Source organism: Stegodyphus dumicola, chromosome 2 (genome assembly GCF_044657685.1).
Source record: "Stegodyphus dumicola isolate Sdum_Otavi_A_Nest chromosome 2, ASM4465768v1".
Lineage (NCBI taxonomy): Eukaryota > Metazoa > Arthropoda > Arachnida > Araneae > Eresidae > Stegodyphus > Stegodyphus dumicola.
In genome coordinates, this window is record NC_140769.1 from 173,820,986 (window position 1) to 173,834,633 (window position 13,648).

The 13,648-nt window shown below is 30.9% G+C and overlaps 1 protein-coding gene across 2 annotated transcripts in view; it reads left to right on the top strand.

The window, feature by feature from the left end:
• Positions 1-8,699, top strand: part of LOC118199002 (uncharacterized) — a 78,021-nt gene extending 69,322 nt beyond the window's left edge. For both annotated transcript variants that reach the window (XM_085811457.1, XM_085811455.1), the window contains one exon: positions 6,642-8,699. In XM_085811457.1, coding sequence (XP_085667583.1) covers positions 6,642-6,970 — 329 coding nt within the window. In that variant the 3' untranslated portion in view covers positions 6,971-8,699. The remainder of the gene's footprint in view (positions 1-6,641) is intronic.
• Positions 8,700-13,648: the final 4,949 nt, after the last annotated feature.

A 13,648-nucleotide genomic window follows, 5' to 3' on the forward strand; every position in this document is an offset into this window, starting at 1 on the left:
TATGAAAACTTCCAACACGAAACACGAAATTAGATCAAATGAAAGTAATTATGAAAATTTCAGTATGGTTGAAAGGAATAAAACTACATGTTGGATCTTGTAAAGCAAATGCTTAGTGTAACTAATGTAAACTATGTAAACTATATTTTAATACTAAGCTTTACAAGAACAGTAGAATCCCATTCTGCACTCAAAAGCTCTTCCTCGGTTGCGAAACTGATTTACGAATACTGCCGTTCAAGACCGTTTCGGTTATTTAGGAAAGAATACAGATGAATCCATATACTAAGTCCATCAAACATATCTGTCAAAGCAAGTTAATGTGCGAAAAAAATTATTATTTCTCTAATTGACGGAAATGTCATTACTTATTATGCATATAGTTTTCACCGTGCATTAATTGGAAAACTAAGAGCATTAAAGTTCTTCCAGTACTATATGTGAAATGAGAACATTATTTGCTGAAGAAGGTATTCTGACTGCGTTCAACTGGTAATATTTTTTAATGAAACGTAGCTCAATATCCTTTAACTTAACAACAGCCATAAAAATCATCTGTCGAATCCTGAGAATACTCACGAATTTATAAAAATGTCTCTTCATGATCGGAACTCTTTACGACCATAAAGGCGCGTGCAAATTATGATAAACTAAACAAGCACTTTACGAGTTTAGTGTGCCAATATTAGGTCAGGACATTGTTTTTAATATACTAGCTAAGTTCCGGTTTTCCTTCAATGAAATGATTTAACCAGAACAGTACTCCTCCTTCTCCATTCACAACCCGTTATTATGAAGAATAGCTCCTAAAACTTACGACGAATGGCTGATGTGCATCTTCTCGTAACGATGGAGCAGCATTATTCTTTGCGATCATTTTGTTTTTTTGGAAGAATGTAATACTACTCAGGGTCTTCGTATTACTTGATTAAGTAACCCAAACCCTTACCTGATCTGAACCAGCCTGTAGTTTTCCTGGGATGGAATATGAAGTTAATCCACGTGAAATTCAGGAGATAGAATCATAATAAAGATGGGATAAATATACAATAAACCTTTAAACCTTTAACAAGGGGTAAAAAAAAATTGTGTACATTCTTATCTGTATCTCGGTGGGAATTAGATTCAGCACCTTAAAGGAAATGGCAACAAAGTAAGAGAAAATTTCTGGGAACAGTAACTTTTTGGACGCGTTTGATTCACCCTCCGAATTGCAAACTTCCTGACTGTAGATTTTCTGCTACGTTTTCAGAATTTTGATAAGTGTAAGATACTTTTTAGTAAATAATGCTCTGTCTGCTGTTAGCTGGGAGACTGTTCAATACATTTAATTTGTTAAGCGCATGTTTAACTTTGTTAATTTGTGTTTATTTGGATTCACATATGACATTTTATGAAATATTATTCTTTTTTCGACAGACATGATGTAGATCAGTAGTCTTCAAACTGTGTTCCAAGGTATCCTGGAGTTCTGTGAGTCAAACCCTAGGGTTTCTTAAGTTAAAAAAGAATTATAAAGCACTCAAAATAGTTCACCAGTGCTTATTAACTAAAAACATATTAAGATACATTTCGTTATAAATTAATTTTAAGACTTAACATGTGGTCATAATATGTCAAACAGAATGACGTGCGATGCTTTGCAGAACTAAACAATTTTCTAATAGAAAATGAATTGATTAGATGACGGTGTTAAAAGTTATACAATGGAGCTTCTTTTCCAGTTAAAGAAAACTATAAGAGAATATTTCTCAGACGGAAAAACATAAGCATGATTTTATAAAAAACTCCGTTTGAGTACTAAGATGAATCAGAATGCTTGCCATTGAAGGAAAAAGAACAACTTACATATCAACAGGCTCAGATTTAAAATATAAATTTAAGCAATAGCAGATCCAACATTTTCGGTTGTAGATTCATGCAGAATACCTAGAAATTTCTTGCATTGCTATAAGCATTTTAATGCCATTCGGGACAACGGATTCAAGTCTTTCTGAACATATGTGCCAACACTAACCAAATATAGAAGCAAATTAAATACAGAATATGAAACGCGACTGCAGGTAACATCAACAGAGCTATACTTGGACAATTTGTGTAAAAAAAAGCAAGCACATTCCTGACACTAGAATAATACTATCGTAGGTGATACCTGGAACAAGAGCTAACGCTATAATGAATAAACTGCTTTAGTCTTATGTTATAATTTTTTAATAAAAATGCAATATTTTTCTTTAATTGTCTTTAGGTAAAGTACCTATATTGATCTACTTTAAATATAAATTTTTGTAAAGGTAGGATGGGGCTACACGAAAACAACCTTACAGTTCTAAAGATTCTGCGAGTCGACAAAGTTTGAAGAACACTGGTTCAAACATACGCCGTGTACCATAACAGCTAAACTCCAGATCCTTTATAAAGCTTCTGTTGCTCATTTCCTTAACCATCCTTTGTAAACTTTTGTAAAGCTTGCAATTTAATTTTTTTAATTTAAATTTTATTTTTATTTTTTAATGTTTTTAGTGTTAGTGTGGAAAGACCCATGTAGATCGCCGGTGTTCCCCATACATTTACCTTTACCTGTAGGCATACGCGAATTTTTGTGACCACATTAATGAAATTTTGCATATATAGCTATGTGAATTCAAAATAACAGTTTCCGTCTGTGGGTGAACATAAGTTTGTGATTCCAAAGGATGAATATAGGCGTTTGTGTATTCATGTTAAATGAAATAGAAGTTTACTTTTTTATAAGCATACTAAGTCATCCTAAAAGCAAATTTTACCATGCATCAAAGGCACTTTTCAATGTGTATTTGGCACAGGGAAAAATGTTTTGTTCTGATTTTAACCCCTTCTTTACACAGTTAAAATAGCAAGTTGAAAGAATGGATAAAAATAAATTGTAGTGAAAATAAGCATTGAAATAATGTAAAATTATCTAATAATAAATTAGTTTAAAACTTACATAAATTGTTCTAAATTCCTCCCTTAAAACATTGCTGCATTTTAGAACTAGTAATATAGCTAACCAACTCTAAGATTCCTTCTAGACGATGCTGATCCACAATTCCACATGATTGTGGTCTTTCGTAGAAGTGGTATTCTTAGAGAAATGGTTTTAAATACCAATTAGGTTTATGTTCTCAGAAACAATGGTCACCTTTAGAGTTCTAACCTTAGTAATGTATTGACCACGAAAGAATTGTGACTTATTTCTCTTGCTAAGGTTTGGATCGAAACAAAAATTTCTGCTTTTGTTTATAATCACCATTTTTTAGCATGGAACTAAATAAAAGAATTGAAAACCAAGTGAAATTTTATCGCTTTCTCAGCAGTTTGAAGACATGATAACAATTAGGTAAGAAAATAATTATGTATTTCTCCAGTAGTATAAACGTTTTCTGTTTTACATCAGTTGTTGCTTCTGTTGTGATAGGTTTTCCAAAATAAAAAGTGAATTAAATTCCAAATTATTGCATACATATGTATACTGCTAAAAAAAAAGAAAAAGAAAAAGAAAAGAAACGACCGTTCTATATCTTCCTTTCTACTAGGCCGATTGGCGAAATTCAACTTGCGTTTTTCATGTCTCGAAAGAGCGACTTAGGATACATATTAGATTTATATATAGGATTTTGACACAAAATCTGACTTTTTCTGAAATGACATGCCAATTTTTTTTCCATGTTTCGATTCTACGACTCAAATTATGCAAAACTCTTTTTTTTATCAAACTTATTTGATTCTTCCTTTCGAATTTCGAAATTTAGGTTCATTCCAAATAAAATTCGGCCATTTTTTATGATTTATTTATGTATTTTTAAGTAATTTTTCAAAAATTTTCGAAAATTATAATATCTTATAATCTATAAAATTTTTATTATGATCTTAAAGTAGATGCATTTCTAAACATAACTGAAAAAAAATTAGAGTTTTTTATTCAAAATTTCCGAAGATATACGTAAATTTATATATTGGCGCGTTTTGAAATTTGACATAGTTGTTGAAAGCGATGATAACATCAAATGGGGTTTAGGCACTTTTTTAAATTATTTGAAAGTAGGAATGATGAGACTTTTTTCCCGCTCTTGCACAATGTACAAAAGGAAAGGAAAATAGATTGCCGTATATTAAGAAGTTTGCCAGGTGAATTATTCTTGGTGCAAAGTTAAAAAAAATGCGCCTAGATAAACTTCTGAATTTCTCCTTAAATGTCGCACTAAATTTTAAAAATTTTAATATTAGGCATAATTTGAAAGAAACGAAATAGGGAAAGAATTTGGCATGTCATTTCAGAAGAAAGGCCGATTTTTGTGTGAAAATACCCATATTACAATAATGCCATATTTAAATCTAATATATATCCTATTCGCGCTTTCGAAACATGAAAAATGCAATTTGAATTTCGTCAATCGGCCCAATAGATAGGAAGATATAGAACTGTCCCCCTTTTTTTTTTTTTTTTTTTTTTTTTTTTTTCTGCAGTGTACATATGCATATGTAAAGAAAGATGGAAAGCATTATATTCATATTCTGTAGATTAAGTACATTTACATGTTCACAGATATAAAATTTAAAAAATAAATGAAAAAAGGGAAATTCTCAAAGGCAAAATATTAGATCCGTGTACTTGGAAATTGCATTTTAACTTCTGAAAATATTTGACATTGAATTTATTTGATATAAAAATTATGAGCGAATTAAATTATTTTTTAATCATTGTAGAGAATATATTCTGCGAGGAAAAGCATGTCTGGGGAAGGAATTGAGTTATAATAAATTTTCGAACAATATGAATAAGTTTGTAAGGAAGTATTGCATTTTGCCATGTGCGCTCTCATGATTAAGTTGTCATTTACACCACCTTATGTGCAGTACATTTTGTCTATCTTGATAAAGTTATTAAAATTAAAGTGTCAATCCTCATCCTAAATATGTACAATTTTTAAATGCGTGTTCGATTCTCATCATGAGCATGAGCCTTTATTAAATAAAATATGTATAAATGTTTGCTAAGTAAACTTTTCCCTAATCTAAGTGACCATAGCACTTTGATTAAATAAACTACATGCTTGCTAAGTAAAACTTTCCATGATCTGACCTTTCGTTTAACTTTTAATTTTATATTTATTTTTTCCTGTTCTGTAAATACCCTATTCTTCAGGTACATGTAGAGAAACACAAGGAAGGAAAAGGGGGGAGAGTACAGACTATGAGGAAAATAAGATAAATATATCTTACTTTTAAATAATAAAGTAACTAGCATGTAAAGCAATTATCAGAACTATTAGCACTTTAAACCCTACGAAAATTTTAAATTAAGGAGTAAAATGCATTCAGTAAAAGCATCTTCTAAAAAATTGGCCTCTTAAGTATTTCGTTATATTTCTACCTATCTGCAATAAATGGGTGATTAGTTTAGATCAATAAGTGTACTATTGTGTAGTAACTATATTATTATATAATAATGCAGTAGTTATGTTATCATATAACTACTATATACTACCTTTCTTGTGTTGGTTATATTATCATATAACTACTACAATGAAAACTACTCGAAACTCCAACAAAAAAATTTAAGAAAAGAATAGAGAGAGAAGGCATTTAGGAAATACGTTATATGTTTCTGAAATAGTTTATTTCAGAAACATAGAAAGAATATACATGCAAAAATATTACAGAAAACGTCTCTAGTGTATATCAAAAAGAAGGAACAAATAAAAATTTGGACTTGTGTAAAACACATGTAGAACGTACGTCTGCTACATTGTTATATATGTTCAAGACACAAAATGGGAGAATTTATTCGTTTTCTTATATAAATACCAATTTTTTGGTCCTATCCTCTTTTCTATTTATAGGCATGGGGAAAGCAGGAAACTCATTTTGCATTTAGAATTCATTATTATGTAATAAACGTGTCTTCGGTCTCTACTTTTGAAATCTTTGATATAAATAAAAATTTTACTTTAAAAGGAAATGACACATTAATATGTTTCATCCTTTCTGCCATCATAAAAGTAAGTGCACAGTACCAAATAATATGAAAATTTAGAACTTTATAATTAAAAGTACATGTCTTAATAAGAATATTTATAAAAAGCAGTACTTTTTAACTTTAAAGGTAGCGTGGTTTGTCCTTTAAGCCTCTTAAGAATGCATACATAGGGGCATAAATTAAGAAATTTCTGCAATTTTAATCATTTAAAACTGTTAAAATAGTTTATGATGGAAATTCCATTGGGAACTATTTTATTTGCCTGCATTGTATATGCTTACGAATCATTAAGAAAACGTCAAATAATTTAAATTATTAAATTATAAAACAAACAGTTAAGAGAACAGCTGCTGTGATTCTAGGCACAGAGCAGTTTAAGAGGAGCAGAACCATTTAAAATTTAAAATTCGGAAACATACAGATGGTTTACTTTTTTTAAAACAAGCAACGCCCTAGAACCTGATACAGTTTTATTTAAAGTCTACTTCAATCTAAGTTTTTTTACCTAGTTTTAAGTAGAAAACTGTAGTTTCTGTACTTCTAACGTTAAAAGCATTATTCTTTAGTTATAGAACATTCACATCCTTTCTAAGATTATGTTACTCTGAACTTTCAGTTACTAAACTGACTTCTCTTGTAGGTTCTTCTTTTGATGACTTTAAAGAAAATGTGGGATTAAGCCTAGGAGCCATCGTCAGTATCCCAATAGTAGGCGTCATTTTCGTCTGTTGTTGCTGCTATTGGTGCTGCAGGTGCTGTTGTGATTCATGCCGAGATGATACTCCAAATGTTATTGTTATGAACTCCAACGAAACCCACGCTGCTCCTCCTCCACAAATTATTGTGCAACCTTTTGCTGTGCAACCACATTTTCAACAAATCCCGCAAACTCAGTATGGTCCTCAACCACCGTACGCACCGCCGCCTGGTTATTCTGAATTTTCAAATCCTTCGAATTACAAATATTAATATTGTATAGTCATTATGTTAAAATCTCTGTTGTGGAACATTATTCTGTTGCAGATTATGATAAATAAAAATCGAACGATTAAATCAGAGACCTCCCAACTTTTTTCAGACCCCCGCTTCCGTTAAGTTTTAGTATACCCATAGCTCTCATCTTTCCCATAGAACTGTTTTTAAAATATTTTGTTATATATCTAAACTAATGGGATTAAATGCTTTAATCTAGAGTGTTATACAGTATAATGGTAAAGAGATGTATTAAGACAACATTTCTTGGAAAAAGCTATTAAACATATTTAATGAGTGAGAAATTGGATTAGTAAAGTTAATTAGTTAGCACTAAGTTTTACCAAAATTAATCACACTCAAATCTCAAATTTTGCAGTTTTCCTTCCCCCCCCTTAAAATTATAAATTTATTGAAAAAATACCTCATATAAATGTATACATGCAAAAGTACTTTTCCTGTCAATTTTTTTCCTAGCATATTCCTTCGATATGCAAGTGTTCTTTTTTTTTTTTTTTTTTTTTGGTTATATAAATATTACTTAAGAGGCTGTAACCTGTATCCTCAGTCAAACAAATTTGCATTACATAATTTAATGAAGCCATTGGAAATATAATATTCTTAAATTGACAGCTGTAGATGATAACTGAAACTTAAGAGGTGAGAGTAAAAAATTAAAAAAACGAATAGTTAAACAAAGAAATTAAAATAATACGACATAAAACTAGGCGTTTTTTTAATAAATTTTACGACATAAATTTATCTTCACTATAATTTTTACGTGTATAAGGAATTGAGGAATAATAAAAATCTGGTTTAATATTGTAAAACACGTTTTACAATATTGTAAAGCAGGTAGAACTTTATGAGAAACTTCTCAAAGCATTTCTTTTAATAATTCGTCCTTCTAACGTGTACCCAACATGAATATTTCTGTAAATAAAAATAATAAAGCAAATAAAATGGGGGCATGTATCAAATTTTATCTCATACGAATTTTAATGGAGATTTTAAAAACAGTGATATATAAATAAAAAAGATAAAAAGATAAAATATAATAGATAAAGATAAAATTCATATAGATAAAAAAGAGGTAAAGCTAAACTATTTAGTTTCAGAAAATACTTGAATGATGATTTCAAATATCGTTTACAGTTAAAATAAGTTTCAAGATATAGTTAATAGTTTAATGCACTTTATCGCATCAAAATATTTTTATCTATATTTTTTATTTCAATTCATCATTCTGTATTCAGCTAGGCACAGTGACGTAGCTAGGGTGGAGCAAGGGGGGGCATCTGTCACCAAAGCAGTATCCAATGAACTCCAAATTGATGTTAAGAAATTTTAGAAGGAAATGTTATCCATCGTGGCACACAGATAGGAATGCAAAATATTCAGCTGTAAACTCTAGCTACGACTCTGGCTAGGCACACATAACTCTTTTTTAAAAAAGTGTAGATTTTAGAAATATGTATTTAAGACATTGCCATTGGAGCAAATAATTCAAATGTTTTCTTTTAAATACACCAGAAATTACATAAAAGATATTGAACTGATTCAAAACTGATATACTATTCTAGAGGTATGGAATAAAATGAAATCTTAAGATTTATAAATGTATATAAATGAAGCATAGTTTAAATTATTTGCTTTATGAATTTAGACAATTTGTTATTGTAACAATGGACTTGAATAAATTTTTAATAAAGTATTGTGACGCGTCTGATGTTTCTTTTCTTTTTCTATATATTAAAATAATCAATCTGTGTCCCAATTTATCTTTGAACATTTTGCTTTTCGTGAAGCTGATTTGATATAGCAGTCCCTTAAAAATTAAAAGCATATCATTTTTATGAGAGCATTTTAATAAAAAATAAGGCAAAAAAGTCTGAAATCTTTCAGATTTTATATTAAGCCCAAACGGGAGATTTTTTTTCATTTATACACACATACAAGTTTCGAGAGCATTTGAGCCAACACTCCTTTGGAACAAAAATATTTGAAAAAAGCATATCTTTAGAATTTCCGACAGACAATCTCCCGCTTTGGAGATAGAAATGCTGTACTGCGTTCGGAGTAGCCATTTTTTGCTTTAAAATCATTGAGTTTTTGATGAAAACTCGTTAAAGTTTTACAAAATATGAAATAGATAATAAAAAAAAACAAATTTTAAGGTACCCATATACCATATTATTTAATTCAGGTACCCATATTCGGGTGGAGGACTACATTATTCAAATTTTGATTTCTAAATTTTATAAAGGTTTAATTCTTTCAGCTAGCAGGTCCAGCCTGTAAGTTATTGTATATTTTGACTAATAGCAGATCGCTATTTATTTTTTTCTTAATTATTGCTGTACATCGTAATTGCATTTACATCTTTTAACATTTTAATGTGTCATTTTGTGCGGACGCGTCGGGAAATTGGAACAGAGAAATGAGACTAAAAATTTTTTTAAAACAATTCATCTAATTAAATAAAAAATTTTGTAACGCAAAAGTTTCAATTGTCTGTTTCGGCGAAACGCGTGATGGAGTTAGCTTGGTTCGACGTTTAATTAGAAATTTTCCTTGAAAAGCCAGATTGGACTTCGAATTGAGCTAATTTACCATTTTCCGCTTTATATTTTTATATTTTTTGTTTGTTTTATTTGTTTTAACTTGTTCAAGCGATTGGTTTTTTTTATATGTTTTTACTTTTCACTTATCACATCGATAGGTATTTTACTGTATTTTTTGCCATTACTAGTTTCCAACGATTAGTATTTTACATTCTATTTCGCGTGTAGCCTAATTTTTCACCCTTTAATGACATTGTTTTTTTTTTAAAAATGTGTTGAACTTTTTCTTGGAGCCACAGCTCCTGGTAACTTTTTGGCGAGCTCTCTACAATTTCTCATTTCCTTAAATTTGCAACATATTGCGCAAAAAATTTTTTAGACCAAATTGGTCTTTCAGTATTGTAATTACTTCCTAGCTTGTTAATTAAACTTATATTAGTCATATATGCTATATTATTATGTTATGTTTTTTGTAACAATTTTGGGATAACATGCTTCTAATAATCTCTTGAATTACCTTTCATGAACTCTGGACTATAGTTTCATCTTAAAAAGCTAATGGAAAGAAAATAACAATTCAAAAGTGTAAATGAATGCTAAATTAAGTAATTACTTTGAACATGTCGAAAAGTTTCTAGTGAAGAACATAAAATAGAAAACACAAATTAGGTTTGGTTTAGTTGATAATGGCAAAGCACAATAGGGCTATCTGCCTAGGGGAGAGATACCCTCGTGGAGGACTTTCTAAGGGGAACAACTGGCTCGTATATATGAAGAAAACTGTGAAAATACCCGTATAGCCAGCCGAAATTAGTAGGAGTCGGTTGTTTCAGTAATCGATAGACTTAAATCTTGTACATAAGAGAGTTAACAATTAAATCTCTGAAATCATAAAAGAACTCTTTGAATGACTATACCAATAGTGCAAACCAATATATACATAATACCGAACAATACCAAAGTCGAGTGAAAAGGAACCAGAAGTAACGGTTAACTACATGCAGTATAAGATATGGAATTCGGGCTACAAAGTTGGGTGCGTCCGACTCTAGGGTCAGAATTTAGATTTTTAGAGTCTCTAAGGACTTAGAAGATTACGGAGCCCCTCTCTCCCATTACAGTACAACGTCTATTTTTTCTATATTCCTTCCTTCTCGGCGTTGGTTTATCTGCACTATGTTTTCCATAATAAAACTGGCAGCGGGAATTTTTTGGTGGTGCCCCCTTTCCTTGAATTCCTAAGTACCTTTCTTAAAGCGGCACAAATCTTTGATGTCTTAAGCACTTGCTTATTTTGGTTAGTCCAGCTCTGACCGACTCATCCTTATATGCAAACCCCAGTAAACTCCCTGACAAGGGGAGCTCAGCTGTAGAAGGTGCAGCAAGCTAAGAATACTTCGGGAACTTTTCTCGAATACTAAATTAGTAGTAAATTTAACTGCGGCTAACCCTGAAAGGTTTTACTTTATTCTAACCAGTTATTTTTAGTTTGACTGTCCTGTTTCTCCTGATGCCAGTTTCCTGTCGGAACGTGTTTCAGAAGCAGTATTTAACACGTTGAGCGCGGCCCCGAATTTGCTGTCTTTTCCGTTCAGCCGGCAGCGACCTAAGCCGTAAAGCTAAGCCGTCTTTTTGTTCAGAATGTTTCAATACATTTCATTAAAACTAAATTTGATCACATTTCATTGAGACTATATTTATTTTTTAACTTTAATACTGTCGGTCCCACGGACCGAAGCCAGGCAAACGAAAATTCCAGTGCCGGTCCCCAGGGACCGACGCCGGCCACACGGAAAGTCTGTAACCCGCTCAGCGTGTTAAGCCAGTACCTCTTACATTACAGTACCTCCTACATACATGTATGTAGGAGGTACTGGTTAAGCTGCTTTGCAAGAGTTTAAAAGAGTAGTAGCGGACTTAATTCCGATGTTTATACAGCGAGTTTTAAAATTAGCTCTCTAGTTCGGTGTTCGACACCTTTCAGTTTATACTGATATTCCTCGGCTCGGCTTTGCTGTGTGCAGTCGATTTAGCGTTAAGTAAGCTAAGGAGCCAGTCATTAGATTATCTTAAATTACTATTGAATTGTGACATTCTTATTTTCTGTTACGTAGCCGCAAGTGATGGTAATTTGTGAGTACGAAGTGAGTGCATCTGTTTTAATTTAGATTTTAATAAAAAGTTTATTTAAACCTTTCATCTACAATATTTATCCTTAAAGACATAGCAAGAATTCGCTACTTTGTTTTTGACATAGGGTTTTAAGAGTGCATGCTTCCAAAAAATACGCGAAGACTCAAACGCAGTAATAAAAACTTAATTATTAAACTAAAGTATTTGAAAATTTGGATGTGTCAGTTGAAGGGTCTATTTGGAAAGGAAGAACGTAGAATAGCAATCTATAAATAAAAACTGGGTAGTCAAACTTAAAACTTTCAAAGTAGGAGATAACTTCTAGAAAAGTCGTAATAATTAAACAATTTAATACATTGAATAATAGCTCAGTAAAAATTAAAAATATCTCAAATTATTTATAGAATTGAACGTGCGTAAGACGCATAACTCGTAGAGCCTACCACAGTACTCGCAACTGGATGCGTTGGAAGAAAATACTCTTTGATCATGCTGGAATAATTGCCAATACCAATTTATGATCATGAGTTTTTGAAGAATGGAATAGCAGCTTGCAAGCTACGAATAAAAATATAAAATTCTTCTTAAAGTTTAAACTAACTTGTATGAATTTGGTATGGTAATTGGGCATAATTTGGTATGATTAATATATTTGCGTGACTGTAATATTTATGCAACAGCTTGAATGCTTAAATTTCTGTTTCAAAAGTGTTTATAAGCAATCAATTTTTCCGAGTATGTTCTTAATGCCCATTTGTTCCTCAATGTCCTTTTATTGCCATTCGGACCAGTAATAATCTTGATCTCCTCAGTGCGAGTTTACTAGAGTTCAATGGAAACAGTTAAGGTTGAAAGTCAATAAGAGAAAATAAAAGTGAGTAGAGATAACAAATTGTTTTGTTAAAACTTTAATAAAAAGTAAAATGCTTTACAATTATGATGTTAAAGTGAGGATTGTCTTCATTTTATTTTACTTTATTTGTTATGAATACTTTCATGGTAAATATATCTCAAGAAAGTCTTCATTTATTTAATGCCCAATCAAATTAAATATAATGCTGTCGAGAACTGAAAGGAATCCTACAGAATTCTACGATGAAAACAAAGAATTTAGCAATTTTGACTATTGTTAGAACCCTAATAGTAAATCCAAACCCTAAACTTAAAAACTTAACCTAAACTTCTATCTAAAAAACGTTTGAAGAAATATTCTGTGTGTTAATTTAATTTTACAATCATTGTTTTCCTTGCAGATATATTTTAAGATATAACAAAATATGATGGCTCTTTCAAAAAATAATTGGCGACATCAAAATTAACATCCTAAATTTGATGATCTGCTCCTAAATTTATCTCTTCTCACAGGTTCCAGACTTTTCTATCTTACGTAATGTTTTAATGCAGATACCTCTTGTGTAATCAAATTAACTGTAAACCAAAACTCCGAATTGAAACTTTTCGGCTTCCCAACTTTCTTCCTCTAAAGTGCTATGACACTCTTCCCTTTTCTGCATAAGCTCTCTTGCCGGCAAGACGCTTTTCATGCATGCTGCTGCCGCTTACTTGCTTAAAATGACGTTGTACTTCAAAATGAAACTTGTTTTCAAATATAATTAGGAAACATCTTATCTGCAAAAGGATGATTTGATATGTGTAAATAATTACATATATATATATATATATATATATATATATATATATATATATATATATATATATATCGTATATACCAATATATACCTCGTATATACCAATTCCAAAAAGGAAGGATATAAAGATTCCAGACATTTCAAAAGTGAAATTTCCAGACATTTCAAACAAAATAAAGAAAAAAGATCCATTAAATTAGGACGTGCGGTTTTTGCAATTCCTGCAGCAGCTTGTATTTGTTGTTGCTGTAAACGCTGTCGACAAAAGGATCATGAAAGAAAAGCTAACCGTCAAGGTACCAATTGTTCTCAAAATATTATATATAATG